This window comes from Podarcis erhardii (assembly GCF_964252035.2).
Source record: "Podarcis erhardii genome assembly, chromosome: 5".
In the NCBI taxonomy this organism is placed as follows: Eukaryota; Metazoa; Chordata; class Lepidosauria; order Squamata; family Lacertidae; genus Podarcis; species Podarcis erhardii.
Genome location: NC_138509.1, coordinates 36,977,741 through 36,997,963, shown reverse-complemented (window position 1 = coordinate 36,997,963; position 20,223 = coordinate 36,977,741). Strand labels below are relative to the sequence as shown.

Here is a 20,223-nt window from a genome sequence, read left to right as displayed (position 1 = left end):
AAACAACAACAACACATTGCCAGTTAGTCTACAGTTCCCTGTTCTGAACACTGAGCAGGCTTCATTAAGAGCTGCACTGGCCCTGCCAGGCTCCCCTCACCCCTAGCTTTGGTGACTGTTGTGAACTGGTAGGATGATGGAGAGGAGGAAGAGAATCCCAGCAAGGGGTGTAGCTGGGACTGGGACACACAGGGGCAAGCAGGGGACAGGGATGGAACTACTCATAGGGTGACAGAGGATGGTCAGAGGGTCATTGCACAGGATCCAGAGCAGCAGGACCCATCACCTGAGCCAGAGGGTCCCCGTCTCCACAAACATGATGGGCTCTGAGGCGTCGGGAGCAGCAGGAGGGGAGCTCTAGGAGGCAGAGGCAGGCAAGGGCCCACAACCCAGCTCCCTAGCTGGCCAGGTGGGGCTCACTAGCTCTGGGAGGAGGGGTGTGATTCCTCAGCTGGAGTAGACTTGGAACAGGTGAGGGTCTCATGTCTCATCAAGCCCAGATGCTGCAGTCAGCAGGCAAAGTACAAAAGGGCAGCAGAGCTGAGGTGCCATGTCTGTTCTGTGGGATGTAACATAAGCAGTCAAGTACTGTGTCCAGTTCTGGGCACCACAGTTCAAGAAGGACACTGACAAACTGGAATGTGTCCAGAGGAGGGCAACCAAAATGGTCAAAGGCCTGGAAACGATGCCTTATGAAGAACGGCTAAGGGAGCTGGGCATGTTTAGCCTGGAGAAGAGGAGGTTAAGGGGTGATATGATAGCCATGTTCAAATATATAAAAGGATGTCACATAGAGGAGGGAGAAAGGTTGTTTTCTGCTGCTCCAGAGAAGCGGACACGGAGCAATGGTTCCAAACTACAAGAAAAAAGATTCCACCTAAACATTAGGAAGAACTTCCTGACAGTAAGAGCTGTTCGACAGTGGAATTTGCTGGCAAGGAGTGTGGTGGAGTCTCCTTCTTTGGAGGTCTTTAAGCAGAGGCTTGACAACCATATGTCAGGAGTGCTCTGATGGTGTTTCCTGCTTGGCAGGGGGTTGGACTCGATGGCCCTTGTGGTCTCTTCCAACTCTATGATTCTATGATTCTATGATTCTATGATTCTAAGTACAACACTTCCTGTTTGCCCGAGAGGAAACGTGGGGTATGTGTGTGACTCCATCCAGGAGGACTTCCTGTCACACCTGGTCTGGAGCTTCCTCCCCCTGCATGTGACCAGGTAGATGGGCGTGACCCTGGGAGACCCCCTAAAAGATGCTGGTCACGCAGCCACCTTCTCTTGTTCTTTCTCTTGATGCCGTGCTCCCTTGATACTGATGTATTTTGCTGTCTGCTGGCTCTCAGCCACCAAGACATGGGCTCTTTCCCATATGGGATGAACTCAAACCCTTTACTGTAACTCTTAAGTTGAACCTGCCTTCGGGGATCCAACTGTGAACTGAATGTGAGTAAACTTCTTATTACTTTTAAAATAAGTTTCTAGTGCAGGGGTCTGCAACCCGCGGCTCCGGAGCCGCATGTGGCTCTTTTACACCTTTGCCGTGGCTCCGGGGCGGATACTGGCGAGGGGAGGAGGCGCATTGTGCACCCTGACACTCCCCACTTGGCACACTTGACTTGCTGCCAGGCAGGCCAGGGTTTCAGGAGGACACAATTCTAACAGGTGATCTCACAATATGAAGCTGCCTTTTACTGAGTCAGACTTGTTGGTCCAGCTAGTACAGTACTGACTGCACTGACTGGACTGTGGTTCTCCAGGATGTCTGGCAGGGGGGAGTCTTCCCTAGCCTTACCTGAAGGTAGCAGAGGTCCCTTGCATGGGACCATCATTGTATGTATGCAAGGCAGATGCTCTACCACCACCCATCCCTATCTATGGCCTTTCAAAGTTACAGGAACCTTATTCAAGTCCTTGGTTTGAATGGAAAGTATGAAATCTGGAGTCTGCTAATTTCTCAAATCTTTTTTAAAAGCACATTTTGCAATTTGAAAACCTTAGTGAATCTGTGCTGCAGTTTCGGAAACCGGGAGGACTTTCCATGCTTAAGAGTATAGATCTGGGCTGGAATAATTGATTGAATTCAAAGACAAAGGCAGACAGTGAAGGTCAGACCTTCCAAGTGGCCCTATTTTCCAGGCACGTCCCTGATTTAGAGAAGCCATCCCAGTTTCTGATTTGATCCCGGAATGTCCCACTTTTCTTTAGGATGTCCCTATTTTCACTGGAGAAATGTTGGAGGGTATGGAGTTATCCAACCCCCAAGCCATCTGAAGGCAATCCTGTGTAGGGAAGTTTTTAAATGTTTTATTATGTTTTTATATATGTTGGAAGCTGCCCAGAGTAGCTGGGGCAACCCAGTAAGATGTGTGGGGTCTAAATAGTAATGGGATGTCCCTGTTTTCATCCGAGGGTATTAAAGGTTGATGTTGTGCTCTTGGTAGGGAAAGAAACAATGCAAAACTTTTATTTTTAACAGCACTCATTGTCCTTCTTTGGTATCCAGCAAATGGGAAGGACAAATATTAATAGAACTATTTATCCAAAGCCAGCAAGGCAGCTACTGCTAAACTCAGTCCTGCTTCAGTAATCAACAGGATACATACAGGAATCCCAGCATAGGTCTCATGGGAGAAATAACACTAATCAAGAACTGGCAATCTCATATATTGGCAGTTGCCATACAATTCTTGTAGAAAATGCTGGATGGGAGTGGTGGAGAGGAGATCATTATTAAATATCAGGCACCATGGAGTCCTCTCAAGAGTCACGGACAGCTGGGGAGAATGTCAGGTTTTTTGGATTCCAAATACGGTACTTTCAGAAATAGATGGCTTGAGTGTGGGTCAATGTGACCCAGGTTACAGCCCGACACTGTCATTGCTGGAGAGAATGAGATTTCATCTGCTTGAAGATAGTAATTGCAGAGCAGGGACAATGGAAAAATGAAGCAAGAGAAGTTACCAAAAGAGTACAGAGAAATATTTTTCTATGTTGGTGGGAAGGGACTTTTTATTGCCTGCCTGATGGACAACATTTGGAGATAACTGCTTTCTGGTCAGAAGTATTTTGATTTTAAAAAAACACACACAAAACCCCAAACTTAAAGCAACAAGGTCACCCCCCCTTTTTTGTATAAAATAATCAACCTGACTCATAATCAACCTGTTTTATAGGAAGAGGGGAGAAATAAGCAGAATGACATCTTTTTGAACCCAGTTAACAAACAAAAAGGTAAGTGCAGGGCCCTGTATTACTGCCCGCACTCCTGGCCAAGGTGAACGCTTTCGGACCATCTCTCCATTCTCAGATTACCTTTATTCAGGGAGGTGGTGAGTCTGTGTGATTTCAGCTCCCATCAACCTAGCAGTGGTCAAGGAAGGTGGCAGCTGTAGTCCAGCAACATCTAGGGGATCATAGATTCCCCATCTCTGTTTTACCTGCATGTAAAATCTGCATGTCACGGCCCCGTTAAAGGTGAAAGAGAGGACAAGTGGCAACCTTGGGGCTAAAGATGCCAACTTTTGCAATGGCTTTCGTGCCTTTCATGACTGCTTGTTCAGCTGAGCTAGGGGGTCATAATGTTCATTGCTATGCCAATAAAAAGCTTCATGTGATGTTGCTTTTATGGGCGCAGAAGATGACAGGTTTTCTCTTCACTCTCTTTTAGTTGGTAACCCAACCCATGGGCTTTACAATCTCCCCTGTAACTTTCATGTTATAAGGATGAAATTAGTTCTTCAAACTCAAAGGAATCTCTGGACTTCAGCCCCCTTAAATTTAATCCTCTGTTTATACGGTGTGTGTGTGTGCCTGTTTAAGGATACATCTTGCCGATGCTTCTCTTTGCATGATGGATTAGCGGATATATGTTGTTGCTACCTCGACATTTGTGGCAGTTGATGACATCTTATGTTGACTTGATTTGTGATCACCTCCACATGGAGTGTCCAGGTAACACATTTACCTTTTATCATCCAAATGGGAAAGTGGCATACCTGTTTTCACTATGCACAAAGAATCAGCCTAGCAAGCGTGTGATGCATCCATTTCCTTTAGAAAGTTACTAAAATAATTCATGAATGGAATAGGAAAGTAAGAGCAAGGACACCACCTTTTTCTGACAGGTTTGTTTTGCAATGGATAGTTTCCTGGACACAGGGAGCAATGAGGCAGAATGGGTAGAGAAACAGATAGAGAAGATGCTCTATTTGCTAACCTGGTGCCCTTCAGATGTTTTGGATTACTACAACTCCCATCTATCCCTGCAAGCATGGCCATGTTGGCTAAAGCTGATGGGAGTCGTAGATCAAAACATCTGGAGGGCACCAGATTGGTAAAGACTGCTCTGCATAGCTGTCAACGTTTCCCTTTTTTTAAGGGAAATTCCCTTATTCCAAATAGGATTCCTCGCAAGAAAAGGGAAAAGTTGACAGCTATGCTGCTCTGGTTTGCTTTCAGCTCCTGGCTAGACTCTTATCTGCTCACTGTTTATCCATGCCAGGAGAAATGGCATGGCAACCATAACTGGCAGACAGAAAATTGATTTTAAAGGAATAGTGCAATATCATTTGCTTGAGATGGAAAGATCATTTCATCGTTCGTATTTTTTCGTTGAGCAGTTAGACATTTCTCTAAGCAAAAAATAAATAAAATCTATTTCCAGCTCATGCAAAGGAAGAACTCCATGCAGTGGTTGTAGCTGTTATTTAAGTCAGTGCTTTTTTTTTCTTTTAAAAAAATGTTTAGGAGTACTCTTATTTTGACTCAAGAAAACCACCATTTTATAGTTCAAATCGGGAAAAATAAATATAGTAAATGGACAAAAGTACAAAGATTCACAAATATTTTAGGGGTATGTTTACCCCTGCGTCCCCCCAGAAAAAAAGCACTGATCTAGGTACATGGCCCTGAGAAACTCTCATGCTAAAATTGGACAGAGGGGGAGGCAGCAGAGGTGGTGAAGAAAGGTACTGCAGGAAAGGCAGAGGCAAGAGTAAGGATGGATATGCAGAACTCTAAACATACATAGGCTTTGTTTCTGTAGGTGAGGAATAAAGGCTGACCTAAGCCCTGTGTGGAAGACATGGCTTTTGAGGAAGGATGTGATGGGAGAGTGGCACCATGTTGGATGCAATTTTGAGAGCACTCAAGATATAACTTCAAAGCAGAGAGTCAGTATATCATGGCTTGCTTTAATTACAAGCGGAAAATGCAAATCTCACTCTCCAAGACTGGGATCCTCTAATGCACTCTCAAGGAGCACTGCCTCTGGTGGGTCTATTTATTAGTGCAGAGAGAGCCAAATACTGTAGCATGTTCTCCGGCTGCATTGTGCATTTCAAGCCAAGCGTTTGACCTTTTTCTGAGCAAGGCAGATGCTTCCTTAAAGAGTAGCATTCCTGTGCACCAATCAACTGCATTTTAGATCACATAAACTATCATCAAAGGAGATGTAGGATTCTTCTGAGATTTAGATAAATATAGCATACAGTGAGAAATAAGCTCTGTTAGTCTCCCATGTGTTAGGATCCGACATTTGTGAAGTATTGCTAACAAGGTCTTCAGTGTCATTGACATGACAAACTGCAATCGCTGCCCCAGTTTTGAGCTCACTTGCACTGTAACTATAAGGAGACATGGCTTAGAGGTATAGGAAGATAACCATGCCCTGGGCTCACAGAAATTCTCTGGATGCCTTCAGCATTAGCCTAGGCATCTGATACAGACTTGCCAGAGTTGATCAGGAAGGCGTTCCAGCAGAAGGGTTTTAAATACTTGCTATGCACAGCTGTGCGACGCAGAACTAGGCAATGTCAAATTTATCCTAACAGATAATATATAAATATGAACGACAGTCATTTATCAGTTGCCTCATCCAAATCTTCAGTGAGTTTCTGTACTTTCTAAAGTTGCATAGGGCTAAAAGGGGTTCAGGGAATGTCCATGTAAGGCTTCTTCTATGCACAATAGTCTCTCTCTCTCTCTCTTTCTCTCTCTCTCTCTCTCTCTCTCACACACACACACCCCACACACACCCCCACACCCCCACACCCCCACACACAGCATCCTGCTGTGAAAATCTAGAGTCAAGCTCTAGTTTGGATCTACTGTATTTTTTGCTCTATAAGACGCACCAGACCACAAGACGCACCTAGTTTTTGGAGGAGGAAAACAAGAAAAAAAATATTCTGAATCTCAGAAGCCAGAACAGCAAGAGGGATGGCTGTGCAGTGAAAGCAGCAATCCCTCTTGCTGTTCTGGCTTCTGGGATAGCTGTGCAGCTTGCATTCGCTCCATAAGACGCACACACATTTCCCCTTACTTTTTAGGAGGGAAAAAGTGAGCCTTATAGAGCAAAAAAATACAGTAGCTGGGTTAAGCTGACCCAAGTTTTGAATTACTCAGGACTGGAGCCAGGTGACATGATTTTGACTTGGGTGTTGCTGAGACTTTCAAGCAACCGATGCATTTCATGGGGTTAAAAGAAACACCCAACCTTCTGATGTCTAAGACCAGCAGTGGTCAACATTCTCTACTCTAGACAGTTAGGAATAATAATAATAATAATAATAATAATAATAATAATAATAATTTATTTATACCCCACCCATCTGGCTGAGTGGTTTTAATGGGAAACAGTGCTCTATCTGCTGTGCACGACCTTGTCAAGTTTGCTGATATTGCTATGCTTTTTATTTGAGATGGTTATACTGTTTTTATATTGTCATTTTAATTGATGTAAGAAACTTTGTGTTTTTACATAGATATTAGGGGCTGTGTTCCAGGTTGCTTTTCATACATTCCCCACCCACTAGATATTTCCCTTTCCACCTCATGTTGCCACAGCCAAGCAGGATGGAGAGTTGGTCTGGCTGGAGGAACAGGACCAGAAGAAGGCCAGAAGTACTGGCTAGCTGACCTGGGGACCTGCTCCTGCTGCCACCAACACCTTATCTAGGCTGGCTCTTCAGTCTAATTGGTGGAGGAAGCAGAGGATAAGCACTTCTGATCAACTTCTTCCTTTCCAAGCTACTTCTCCTTTCGGGCCAACTCTTCATCCTAATTGGTGATGGTGGCGGCAGAAGCAACAGATTTCCATGTTGGCCAGAGAAGGAGAAAGGTAGTCAGTAGTAGCACTAGCTAACCTGGGGATCTGGATCCCAAGGGCATGGGCCCCAAGGCTAGCACACACAAGAGTCGGGGAGCAAGGCAGCTTCTGGGGCGCTGTTGCAATTAGTTCAAGCTGTCCCTTCTTGGTTTGATTGGACCACCCATCGCCACCTTTGGTCACAGTGTAGTTTGCAGTGCCACCTGTCTGTGGACAAGCGAAGTGATGACTATTTTACATTTTTAATGTATGTATAGACAGAAATAATGTGAAATTCCTCTTGTCATCAGCCCTAATGATGTGGAATGACAGCAGAAGGCATATGTGGTTTCTTTATACGACTGCTAATTATAAATGACAAGACAAGCAACATAGTAGAGTATCTGTGTAGCAGTGGAGTGTTTTTATTCAGTTGATTTGATAGAAAACAGATTATCCCCCCGCAATCTAAAATAGGTTAACAGGCCCGAAAAGTTCTTGAAATATGTACAGTTTTTGATACAGAATATTTGAAGCAGTGGAGTGGCAACAGAACTGTCAAAACATTAGCGGGTAGCTCTGGACTTGATTGCAGCCTTCTGAGAATGAATAAGCTACTCAGGAACCCACTGGCTTCCTGGTGGAGTCCGAGGAGGAATGAACTAGAACCTGAGAGCAAATAGATGTCCAGTGTATCAGCTTGCAAATCTGGGAAAATTAACCTGCTCAGGAAGGGTTTGAGAAGCCAGAAATTGATTTAGAGCCTTCAAATCAAGTTCTCAATCTGGGCAGCAAACTAATGACAAACCTGTATTAAAATTGAATGGAAACTTTTGGCAAAGACTTTCCATTCTAATGTTTTCTAGCATTTAACTCTGGAAAGGCAGTAACAATTGGGCATAGACAGTGTGACAACAGTCCATTTGGCAGTGACTTTCCACCTTGACATGGTGGGCTCTAGACTTCTGTAGTCACGCACCATCTCCCCTTACAATATTAGAGTACCAAAGCATAAAGTAGATTTGCTTTCATTTCTTTAAAAATGAATTAATCTCAAAACAATTCTAATTTAAGCTGTGTCTTACACTGTACTTGTTCTGTCACCCTTCCTTTTCTTTTGTTGCCTTGTTTTCTCTCATATTAGGTTCCTCCCTAATTTAGACAGTGGTCATAATCCATCAAGCGAATAACATTAGCATAGATGGGTATCTCTCACTGCCAGTTATGGAACTTATTCTTCATAGCTGAAACTTACATATATATACATTTTTTTTGTCCCGGGCATGGAAACTATTTGTCCATTTGGTTTTGATTTAGTCCAAAGGTCAGTTTCAAGAAAACCTTTTGGATATCACAGTGATTTTTCTTTGTGCCTTTGGGGAGTGCATTTCCCCTAAGTCTGAGGTGCTTTAACCCATTCCTATCCAGCCTTTCCTAAAGAAAGAACCCTCAAGAAATATTTCTGAACTTCCAGCTAACTAGACATATCAGATAAACAAAGTTCTGTGTTCAGCAGCAATGCTAATTACAATTGCTCATCCTATTTCACTAGTTTGTTCTGAAGTTGAGAGGAACAATGGGCAGCTGCTTGGAGGAAGCATGGGATACAAATATAATAAACAAGTTAGAATTAAATTAATATTTGACTGGATTCTATTTGAAGGAGTATCTAGAGCATAGGGGTTTATGAATAGGTCTTGCTTCCTGATTCAAGGGTTGGTGTTTAGTCAGTGATTAGAGAATTGCCAGAAAGGCAGCAATTCCATTTATTCTTGAAATGAGCAGGGCTAGCCTAAGAGATCTTGGAGCAGCTAATCCTCCCATCTCACTGGACAATGCATTGTATCCATGGCCAATCACATTATTTTGGCAGCAGAGGCAGAATCTCCACTCCCAAAAGTCCCTCTTCACCCTCAGCTGCAACAGTTTATAATAGATTTAACTCTTTGCTGCCCTTGCATGACACTCAACCCCCCCCCTTTTCCTAATGGCGGAGTTGTCTCTAGAATCACAGAATGGAAAGGGACTACAAGCATCAACTAGTCCAACACCCTGCAATGCAGGAATATTTTGCCCACTGTGGGGCTCAGACCCATGATCCTGAGACTAAGAGGACTCATGTGCTACTGATTGGTTTATGTTCCCCATATTATTCCCTTTAATCTGTCCAAGGCACTGCTCCAGAACTGTCTGTGGTAAGACTCTTCAGTCTATTCTGTAAAATTGAGTTCATCAGTTACTGTCACGAGACCAGCACTTTTAATGGATAGAGATCTGCTATAACATTTAAGTATCTGACATTGCCATTCCCTTGTACTGTATCTTTTAGCTCTACACTCTCACCAGGAGAGGTAATGACTCAAACTAAAACCAACATATACTGGCTTTTAAGTGGGTACTGGAAGGGAGCCAGGAAACTCAAGCAGAAGCTGTATGACTCTTTTGGTCTACTAGGCAGGGCAGCAGTCCATGTCCTCCGCTACATACTCACAGTAAAAAAACCTGATATGTGGCCTCTGAGCTGGTTCCTTTCAAAACTTCCCCCAGTGTCATATTAACTGTGTCCCTAGAAGCCTATATGGTTGTTGATAAATGCTTCTGGAATGCAGAATATTAGTGCTTCGTTTATTGGATATGGGCTGGGGGGGGGGACCCTTTAACTTTAAAGTAGTACTAATGAATCAGTTTTCCATGGACCAAACACTCCAGAGAGCTCCAGTTTTTTTATATAATTAATGTAGAAGGGCTCACTTCCTACTACGGATGTAAATGAGGCAGTCTGAATGCAGAGAAGCCCCATATGCTCACTGAGGGTTATCTGGTCTAAATCTCTCCTAGAAGGGATGGAAGAAACATGGCTGGATCAAACCACATATCCATCAAGTCCAGCATCCTGGTTTCAACAGTTGTTATCCAGATACCTGCAAAAAATGAAGGCAACAGTTCTTTTCCAGTAGTATCTGGTAGCAGCTGGTAATCAGCACTATGGTGTCTATGGAAACAGAGGATCCATTTATCTCTCACAGCATAGCGATTGATAGATGTGTCATTGATAAGTCTGTCTAATCTGTTTTTATCAACATCTAGGCTAGTTGTCATCTCCATTTCTTGTGGCATTGAGATAAATAAAAGCTAGAATATCTGATACAATTTTATAACATTCACAACTGTATAAAAATTTGCTCAATTTATTTTAAACCTTGTGTAAAAGACAGTATGAAATTCCTAATGAAAAGATGTATAATTTTAAAATATCAAAATTACACCTTTCATTGCTTTGAGAGGTGACTTGTTTACCATCAAATAAATTCAAATGTACTATTATACATTAAATTTCCTTTTCTTAAAATGACAATTACAAAAGTACACTAACAGCCAAACTGTCTAGCTTAATATCACAATCATGCAATTGATTTAATACTTAAAGTTGGTCCAAGAATCTAGATAAATTTAAAACAGCAGCTTTTACATTCCTGTACAATCAGCTCTGTTAATCTGTAAAGGCTTAATATATAACATCTGAAACCCTAAAATTTGTAAAAATAAATCTTTAGCTTTATATTGCACTATCAAAATCATATTGGCCTACAGGCAATTATTTACATGCTTTTAAAATAGTTCATTTCTTGAGAATGAAAGCCCAAATATTAACAATATATATTGATACTATATTTGCTCTACCTTAAAACTGTTATTTGCCTCACCACATGCCTCAGGTCAATGGCAGCTATAAGCTCTGCTATATTGTGTGTACTGTTTGGAGATCACCTTTCATCAGGTTTAATTAATCAAGATTCCCCCCCCCCCATTTAATTTCTTAGATGCCTACTACTAAAATTAGTCTTGAGGTGACTTACAATATAAAAGTATTTTAAAATATATATTATTTGCTGTACTTCCCTGGGGAATATCCATAAGCTAAACCAACAGTGAAGTAGTCTGTAGCTTTTGCCTGTAGCTTGTACAACCTGAGGAGACAGAGGCTGACTTTCTTAAGTCACCTCCCTTTGTGAAGACAGTAAGAGACAGTTTCATTTAGACAAAGGCAAATATATACATCCTCAGATCTGACAGTCCTGACATCTTTCCTCTATCGAGTATTGTAAAAACAAATAAACATGAATACTGTACAAAATTGTTTTCCAGCAAGAGAGTATATTTCTATACAGAAAAGAGTGCACTTTTTCTTTAAAAAACAAACCAACAATTCTACACCGTTCTAGGTAAGACTGTTACAGAATTAAAAGCAAAATGAAAAGCTTTAAAGGCACAGTCAGAGGAAAGCGAGTGCTACATTGGCTATACTTTTCAAGTGTTCTTATTCTAAACCAAAGCCTTCTGCATTTGAAATTCCAATTGTCAACTTCTGTTTCAGCTCTTTTTTGGTCTTGTAAGGAGGCAGGCAGAGCTGATTGAAGCAAGTGTGGGCAACAGGTAACCTAAAAATATTGTGAGAGAACATACACATTTTTAGTAAGAAATAACTCAACTGACTAAATTTAACTGTTGCTACAATCCACTGTTCCATGTGTGCAAATATGTATGTAAGTGCTGGGAGTGAGTCAGATCCCATTCTTTTTAGGAGAGGGACTAGTTTTTGCTGAAAGAAATTCACACAAAGTAGCTCTCTGCACTTAAATTAAGAAACAGGTATTCTAGTCAAAGGGACTGCCACACATGAGGAACTGAAAGCCAATATAATTGGGCCACACAATTATAGCTGCAGCCCAATGTTAAGGGTGTGTCATTTGAATCACATTCTGCTATTATAATGAGAAATAGGGTGAGAGGTATATTTTATATGGTTTATAATTAGAAAATGGTTCAATGCACTTATTTGAAACTTGACAGTGTAGGAGAGGTAAGTGTATGGATGGTTTATGCCAAATTTGGGATAGAAACGATAAGAAATTGCTTATTTTTAATGAGTTAAGAAGTTGGACAGACTTAGGTAAGTTTTCAGGCCGTATGTGCGCTTTTTGGTTACCCCTGGTTTAAGAAATTTCCTAATTCAGCTCCAATTGATGAAGCAGCACAGGGTAAAGTACAGTGGTACCTCAAGTGAAGAACTTCATTCATTCTGGAGGTCCGTTCTTAACCTGAAGCTGTTCTTCACCTGAGGTACCACTTTAGCTAATGGGGCCTCCCGCTGCTGCCGTGCCGTCACCACCCGATTTCTGTTCTCATTCTGAAGTAAAGTTCTTAACCCGAGGTACTATTTCTGGGTTAGCGGAGTCTGTAACCTGAAGCGTCTGTAACCCGAGGGACCCCTGTACCTTTATAGCCACAGAGTGTGGAATCTGGAATAGCCTAGACCACAGGCTTAGTACTGTGGGAACACAGTACTAAGCCATCATTCTGATGCAATCCATCTACTCTCCCAATGGCTGTAATGCTAAGCCAAGGTTCAGTGCAAGGGTGGGGTTCTGGATTTGGCCAGCGGTCCAGATCATTATCATTCCCATCTGTTGTGAGCCAAGACTGATGGGCAGACAGAGCCACCACCTTTTAATCACCTGATGGCAATAAAAAGGTCACTTGACATCATCATGGCCACAGGGGTCTTTAGAAGCCCCTTTCAAAGTGCTATCTCGTGAAGCCCTTTGGGCTTTGCAGGCACTCACAATCAGGCTGATTGATGGTACCTGCAAACCCCCTTTTGACTGAGCCAAGTTTGTACCTGTTTTCACTTGTAGGGCAGGTGGGAATGGCTTGGCCAAAATGGCCTCACAGGCCAAAAGGTAGGCCTGGCAGCCCTAACTTGGCCTGTGGGTCAGAGGCTCCCCAACCCTGTTTTAGTGCTCTATGGACAAGCATGAATGAGCCTGAACAAAGAATTGGACTTGCACATTTCCTTCTTCTTTCTCTTCCCACACAGCTGGGAGGACTTCGGCAGAGTTTAGTGTCACTTTTGTAGAATAGTTTCAGAACAAGTCAGTGAAAACTAGGGCCTATATTAAATAAACAGTGTTAGGATATAGTCTTCAGCAAGCCAACCTTCAAAAGGTTATCTGGTTATTTGGCTTACATGAGTTAAACCAACTGTGTTTGCTTACAGCTTTAAATCTAGGGGGTATACCGGCAAGTTTATTATAAAGGAACTCTGGTTTTTAAAAAGCTATGCAACAAACATAACAAAACGATACATTAATGAAACAAAGTTATCTATTTAAGATACTTATATTCCACATTTCAGAATGATTTCCTCACAAGATGATAAACCAAAATATATAAACTAAAGCAAATAATAATGCATACACAATTTAAAACAATCAATAACATTAAAACTACCAGTGCATTAAAACAATGCCCGCCCAGAACAGCCATTATAATCAGAATAAAAATAGGAACACAGTTCCACAAGTGCAGGGCCACCAATGAGAAGGTTTGCTCCCATATGCCCCTCAATGTATTTAAAGTCAGAATAATGAAAATGGAAACAGAAGTTACCAATTTGTGGACGCTTCACTCTTTGAAATCTTGAAATTCAGGTCGGCCATTCCTCCTACAGGTACTCTGTCACTTCCTGTAGCAAAATGCAGGAGCTTCTTTTGAAGTTCAAGAGGAAATTCAAGTACTACTTCCCAGAAATACCTACAATAGGCGTAAAACCCACTTTTAGTCCCCATTGACAACTGGTTTTTATTGGAATTCTGTAGAAATTAGCATTAAGAATCAAGGGGGAAAATATGTCTACCGGACAGTAAGATCAGTTTTCTGGTAACCGTCATATTGCGTGTGCTTCTGAAGAGAATGCATATCCAGTTCAGGACTTCCACAAACTAGAATTTCAACCTCCTCAGGACGAAGAAGCTGCCAAATTATTGAATTTGAAAACTAGATCACACAAACTAGTTAAATAGTTAAGCAGTGGATTTAAATTAATTTAGTCCCATTTATTGTTATGAACTTAAATCATGTCCAGATTGACTGAACAAATTGATCAGCTTGTGAGTTAAGGTATATTACTAAGGTGTCACTAAACCCACTGTTACTTTCCTGTACAAAGCAAGAAAAAAGAAAAGCACCTGCACATTGTCGATAATTCAACAATGATCCTTCTATTTATTGCATATATATCCTGCCCTATTTCTGAGGTGCTTATTGCACCCATTTAGCATGGGTTTTCTATGTCTGAGCTGAATGATTCTGTAGAATCTACGCTGACTTCTATAGTAAGTTGGAATTTAGATGTGTGGGGGAGGAAGTCTGCTGGTACAGAAACAATGTGGAAACTCAATGAGCTCACAAAACCTCTTCATATATTAGATGCTTTGATGTCTTGAAACTATTAACTAGTAATTACTCAATAGCATAAGGCATTATATATCTTCACTACTTAGTATTTTGTGGCACAAGGCACTTCAAGTTTATCATTCTTCATGGGCAAACTCCATGCACATATTACACAATCTCTAGAGAATATAATAAATTCTTCAAACTTTTGTTTAGTACATTTTCCAAATACTTTTTGTTTTTTATTCTTACCATTAATGCATATGAAGCACAGACACTATGAAATCCATAATAAAATGCTGCAAACTGTTTGTAGATTGATTTGTTGAGAAGGAAGTCTACATAAAGTTGAACGTACTCTGAAAAGAAAGGAGTTTTCATTTCTTTTGCCATACATTAATCATTAACATTTATTGCCCTGTATCTTAAACTGCACCACACTAAAAATATGCAGTTACTATATTATAATCTGGTGCGTTTTTACAAACCAGCTAAATTTAAGAAAATCACCTTAATATTCACAAGTTTAATTATGAAATCAAATTACCTTTTCTATTCTGATTTGTAACTGCGATTTTATCACCATCAGGCTTTAAGTTGTAACATTTTATGACTCCAAATTCTTCTTGAAATACCTGATTAGAAATAACAGCATCAGTGTGCTACAGTGGTTAGTGTGCCAGTATAGGACTTAGGAGATCCTGGTTTGAATAATCACTCAGTCATGAAGCTCACCGGGTGTTTTGGGGCTACTCAGTATCTCTCAGCCTAACTTATTACACAGGCTTGGAGGGGAGTATTGTGTACATTGTCTCCTTGAAGGAAAGGCAGGGTATGAAATGAAAAACCCCTATATATACATACAACAGCTGTATGTATACAATAGTCCTAGTGGGGGCTTTCATTCAATACACACACATAACTGCACAATTAAAGCGCTACCTGGATCCCAGTTAAGGAAAGGTTGGGATGGCTAATCACTAAGATTGGGGGAAAACGCCCATTGTTTCTGGGAATAGTATATGTCCTGAGCACTAGAGGGCAAATACTACACTTCACTTGGATGCCCACTGTAAAAAAGGAAAATGGATGTATTTTCTTTCTTTCGACCTGCTATCACAATCCCAAACCTCAGTCCCCTACCATAATGGGAAAAATGAGAAAGGAAGAGCTTCAGTAACCACATGAGTTACAGAGGCAGATAAATAGAATGCAGATGACAGGAGGACCATGTATTCCAAGCTGCTGATGGCAACAATAAATTAATTGGCTATTCCTGGGCAGGAATATAACCCACTATACAGCTATCCATTAAGAAAGAATGATGAAGATCAAGTGCTGTAAAAGCACATGCTGGTATTTTACATGTCAGATGTCTATTTTACATGAAGTTACTAATTTTCAGAACTATTTTGTAAAGCTAATTTTCAGTATAATTTTGATGTTGCTAGAAATAGGACATAGGCTACCTTTTCTATTTTATAATAATTGCTTTTCTATTATACCTGGAAGGTTGAATAAAAGTCTTCTTCAACATTCCCTTCATAGGAAAGAAGTTCATTTAGTCCATGAGCCAATTCCTGCAAGCAGAAAAACATGTAACGTTTGTAGTATATAAGATGTCCTCCTTTTCACCTAAATCTCAACACAAAAAGTACAGATCAACTGGGAATGCATACTGATCATACTGTATACTATATTTATGAATTGCTGCTTTCTGCTTTAAACACAATAGCTTAAAAACCTAAGAAGAGCCTGCTGGATCAGGCCAATGGCCTATCTAGTCCAGCATCTTGTTCTCACAGTAAACAACAATGGTATATCACAAATAAGGTGTCATTTGGCTCTCAACTGCAAACCTTCCAAGCATGGCTGAAGTCTAAATTGCAACTTTAGCTTATGATTAAAAAGTCACATGGCCCATTTGTGACAAGCATAAAGCTACTATAAGACACAAGCAGTAGTTTTAAATATCATCCCTCACCACTGGTATATGTTTCCTAGCATCATAACGTGGGCCTCAATGTGTGAAATTTCGAATAGCAACCTGGAATTTGTCTATGCTTGCAGAATATAAACTGTATTGCCACTATGTAAATGCAGTCTAAAATCAGTGTTAAAGAATATAGACTGTGGCTGGAAGCTTGGGAAACCCTAGAAAAGAATAACACAAGAATTACTATTTGCAAGTGTTCTTTTAAAGCATTGTTTTATACCTACCGGCATTACCCGACATAGGTCATCAATAGTAACGCTACCAATTCCTACAGGTGCATTCTGATCACATGGTACAATGGGAGGACTAAGTAGCTTTTTGTAGCAGCATAGTGGAAATCGAATATCCAGTGTGATACTGTTATAGACAGCTAGTCCCATTAGCTAGGCGCTGGATGTTAAGCTGAAAATCATACTCTTGTCATAAGGTATCACAGTGCAGTTTGAGTTGTGTGTGAACAGAAACATTTAAAGAGGACTTGTAAAAACTGAATGCAAAATTATAAGATATAATGTATAGTCTACAGAAAGAATTTATTAATAAATTCAGCCTTGCAATCTGCCATTTGATTTGAAGTAAGCAACAACTGGCTTAGCTGAGCATTTTGGAAGCAAACTGCTGTTCTCTCTCTCTCTCGTTCTTTAGTCACAAAAATATATGTTAACATCCACTGTACATAAACAATAGAAGAAAACTTTAATGATTTGCTATGAAAGGAAAAACAACAATTCATTTAAAAGTTCAAATATTTGTGACATGGTTAATCTGCTGTGTACACAGCACCTTCTAGTGGACAGGAAAGGATACAGCACCAACCAATCGGAATTCAGAGTAATTATCACAGTTCAAGCTGCTAAACCAATGACAGTGAGAGTCCTTGTGATATGTAAACATGCCTGTTGAACAGAACAAATATTTTTTGTATTAAAATTCTATCACTTGTGCCCCAAATACAGTGTGATCTTGCCATGATCAAGAATTCTTCAAGCCCTGTTGATCTCAAATAGACTCAGAAGTATGCATCTTTAACCGGATTCTGCTTCCAAATTTATTCAAATGTTTGCTTGCATTGCTATGTTGTCAGGGTGTTAGAAAGCAAATTCCTTAAAACAAATTTCTCTGCCCATTTCAGATACTGTCTTTCCCTTTCATATAATTACTTTTCATCATTATGAAAACTTAAGCTGGAAGTTGAAATGGAAAAAAGAGTGCTATAAATCTAACAAACCATGAACCTATCAGCAACATACTAATTTAATTTCTATCAGAGCTCTTTTTTTGACCCAGACAGGTCCCTAAGTGGGTTACAAAATGATTACAAAGAACAACAATATCAACAACATCCAAAGGTTTATACATTATTAATATAAACTGAATGACAAAAAAGAACATTTTTTTCCAAAAAAACCCCCTTAATAATTCAATAGATTCCAACTCCCTCTGTAATAAACCATTCTTACTCATAATCGGAATACTAATAAAGAGAAAGTGAACCAACTTGCAGAATACCATAGCTTCATTACAACCACTGAAAACAGTTTTTCCTGCATTTTCATCCTCCACATTTTCCACAGTAGAGAAATATGAAACAGGGCTTAAGTATTCAGGCTGGTTCATACTGGAAGTGTAGGTCTATCAGGTCCCAGATGAGTAAGTTGGTACCAATGAATTTTTGGCACAAAGTTGAGGAGTTAATTTAAATAAAAATCCTCTCCGCTTTGCAATTCTTAATTCTTGTCTGACTTGTGGAAGTGATAGAAGAGCTTCAGTTTAAACACTCACCATAGTCTGGATGAAAAATTTGTCGAATTAGAAGAAGAAACCATTCTTTTGTTAGGCCACCCATGTCAAGACCAGCTTCTCCTACAAATGTAACTTTCAATTTCTTTTTCAAATCTGCTCTTTTCCTTGTCAGCTGTTTAAAAGCACACATATATAAATTAGTAAAAAGAAACATAAAAAATAGCATTATTTGTGGACAACAAAACATTTTAATGTTATACCTTTTATTTTAAATGTGAAATCAGTTTATTATTTAACTCAGACATCATAAACACATCTTATTAGTCTCTGAGGAATCAATAGTCCATGAATGTGGAACTGCATTTTCTTCCTATGCTGAATCCTTTGAAAATATCTGAATGCTATGGGAACAGCATTGTGATAGTTTGTCCTTAGAAGTGTAAGAGAGTGAAGGCAGGAATAGAATGTGTACATTTACATATTGTATCTCTTGTTGGGGGTCACTATATAATTTCCAAATGGAAATACAGTGGTACCTCTGGTTACGTACTTAATTTGTTCCGGAGGTCCATTCTCAACCTGAAACTGTTCTTAACCTGAAGCACCACTTTAGCTAATGGAGCCTCCTGCTGCTGCCACACCGCTGCGGCGCGATTTTTGTTCTCATCCTGAAGCAAAGTTCTTAATCCGAGGTACTATTTCTGGGTTAGCGGAGTCTGTAACCTGAAGCGTATGTAACCTGAAGTGTATGTAACCCGAGGTACCACTGTAAGTTGTTGGTATACGAAAGATTTTTTTTTGCCACTGCCTGGCTGCAGTGATAGTGTATTAAAACATTTGTCACAGTTGATTGCACAGTATGGTCATCATTTCTGAGTCAGGCCCTATGCACTGAATTAAAAAGAAGCTCTTGCCAATGTTTTGCAAAACTGCAAACATATTTTATGATTTAGTTATTTATTTAAACTACTTCTACTCTGCCCGTAAACAGAAACAAAATATAAAAAACAATTTTTGTAATACAACTTAAAAGCAGTAACAATGTGTGATCTATAAAAGCAGCGTAAGATCATTTGGCAGAGATAAACGTCAATACAGTGGTACCTCGGGTTACATACGCTTCACGTTACAGACTCCGCTAACCCAGAAATATTACCTCGGGTTAAGAACTTTGCTTCAGGATGAGAACAGAAATTGTGCTCCGGCGGTGCAGCGGCAGCAGGAGGCCCCATTACCTCCGGAACAAATTAAGTACTTAACCCGAGGTACCATTGTATACTGGTTGAAAAGACCATGCAGTTTCCCCTCCCCTTCCCTACAACCTTCACTTGAATGCCAGAGCTGAAGTTTTGCCAAAACCAGAGTTTTCCTTTATCACTGAAATGGGAAAATGATTTAATACTGGATTATACACCAGGTTATGAAACCAGACAAGTGCCTTCAGGTAGATTATATCCATGTGCAGCTTAGAGGCATCTTTCAAGGATCAATATAGAAATAATTCTGAATACCTCATCTAGTGAATCGCTAACTAGGTGCATTCTCCTCACTTTCACATTTAGAAACAGCATGTTCATGTCAGGCCTCTGCCTCCGCGAGACTTTGTCCACAAGGCTTTGCTGTTTAGAATCCAAGACAGAAAACAAAAGAATTAACTACAGTATATTATCATCTATGTCTTATGTAGGACTCTGAACTAATGAAACTCCTTTCTGAAACACTGTGGTTTATACAAAATATTGCAGAATATACTATGCAATACTTAGAATAATAGAGCAGTGTTTTCCACTGCCAATTTTAGATTGGGCAATCCTGCAAATTCTAATTTTTCTCATAGTCACTCCCCAATAATATAGAATATTCATTATACTGATTTTAATACAGCTTTGAATTAAAGCATTAGCCTTGTAGCCATAAACAAGTGCATGGAATTCTATGTAGGTGAGTGAGTGGGCTGGTGGAGAAGCATAGGAGCCAACACCTAGGGGCTGAGGTTCCTTTGCGCCCCCCTAAAATATTTGAGGGGGCTGGGCTCCCCCAAAGTTGATGGGCATTGCCATTCAAATGGTGTACATGTGCCACAACATGTGATTGATTATGTGGGGCAGTGCTTACCTGGCCCTCCCCATATTTTATTCAAGTTGGCACCCCGTGGAGAAGG

The 20,223-nt window shown here is 40.4% G+C and overlaps 1 protein-coding gene across 1 annotated transcript in view; it reads right to left on the bottom strand.

Annotated features, from left to right (window-relative positions):
- Nucleotides 1-11,222: 11,222 nt before the first annotated feature.
- Nucleotides 11,223-20,223, bottom strand: part of HECTD2 (HECT domain E3 ubiquitin protein ligase 2) — a gene marked incomplete at its 5' end in the record, with an annotated part of 32,744 nt that continues 23,743 nt past the window's right edge. The window contains 10 exons of the mRNA XM_081861790.1: nucleotides 11,223-11,526; nucleotides 13,538-13,681; nucleotides 13,785-13,900; nucleotides 14,576-14,682; nucleotides 14,871-14,958; nucleotides 15,829-15,903; nucleotides 16,544-16,702; nucleotides 17,127-17,215; nucleotides 18,102-18,234; nucleotides 19,574-19,681. Coding sequence (XP_081717916.1) covers nucleotides 11,406-11,526; nucleotides 13,538-13,681; nucleotides 13,785-13,900; nucleotides 14,576-14,682; nucleotides 14,871-14,958; nucleotides 15,829-15,903; nucleotides 16,544-16,702; nucleotides 17,127-17,215; nucleotides 18,102-18,234; nucleotides 19,574-19,681 — 1,140 coding nt within the window. The 3' untranslated portion in view covers nucleotides 11,223-11,405. The remainder of the gene's footprint in view (nucleotides 11,527-13,537; nucleotides 13,682-13,784; nucleotides 13,901-14,575; nucleotides 14,683-14,870; nucleotides 14,959-15,828; nucleotides 15,904-16,543; nucleotides 16,703-17,126; nucleotides 17,216-18,101; nucleotides 18,235-19,573; nucleotides 19,682-20,223) is intronic.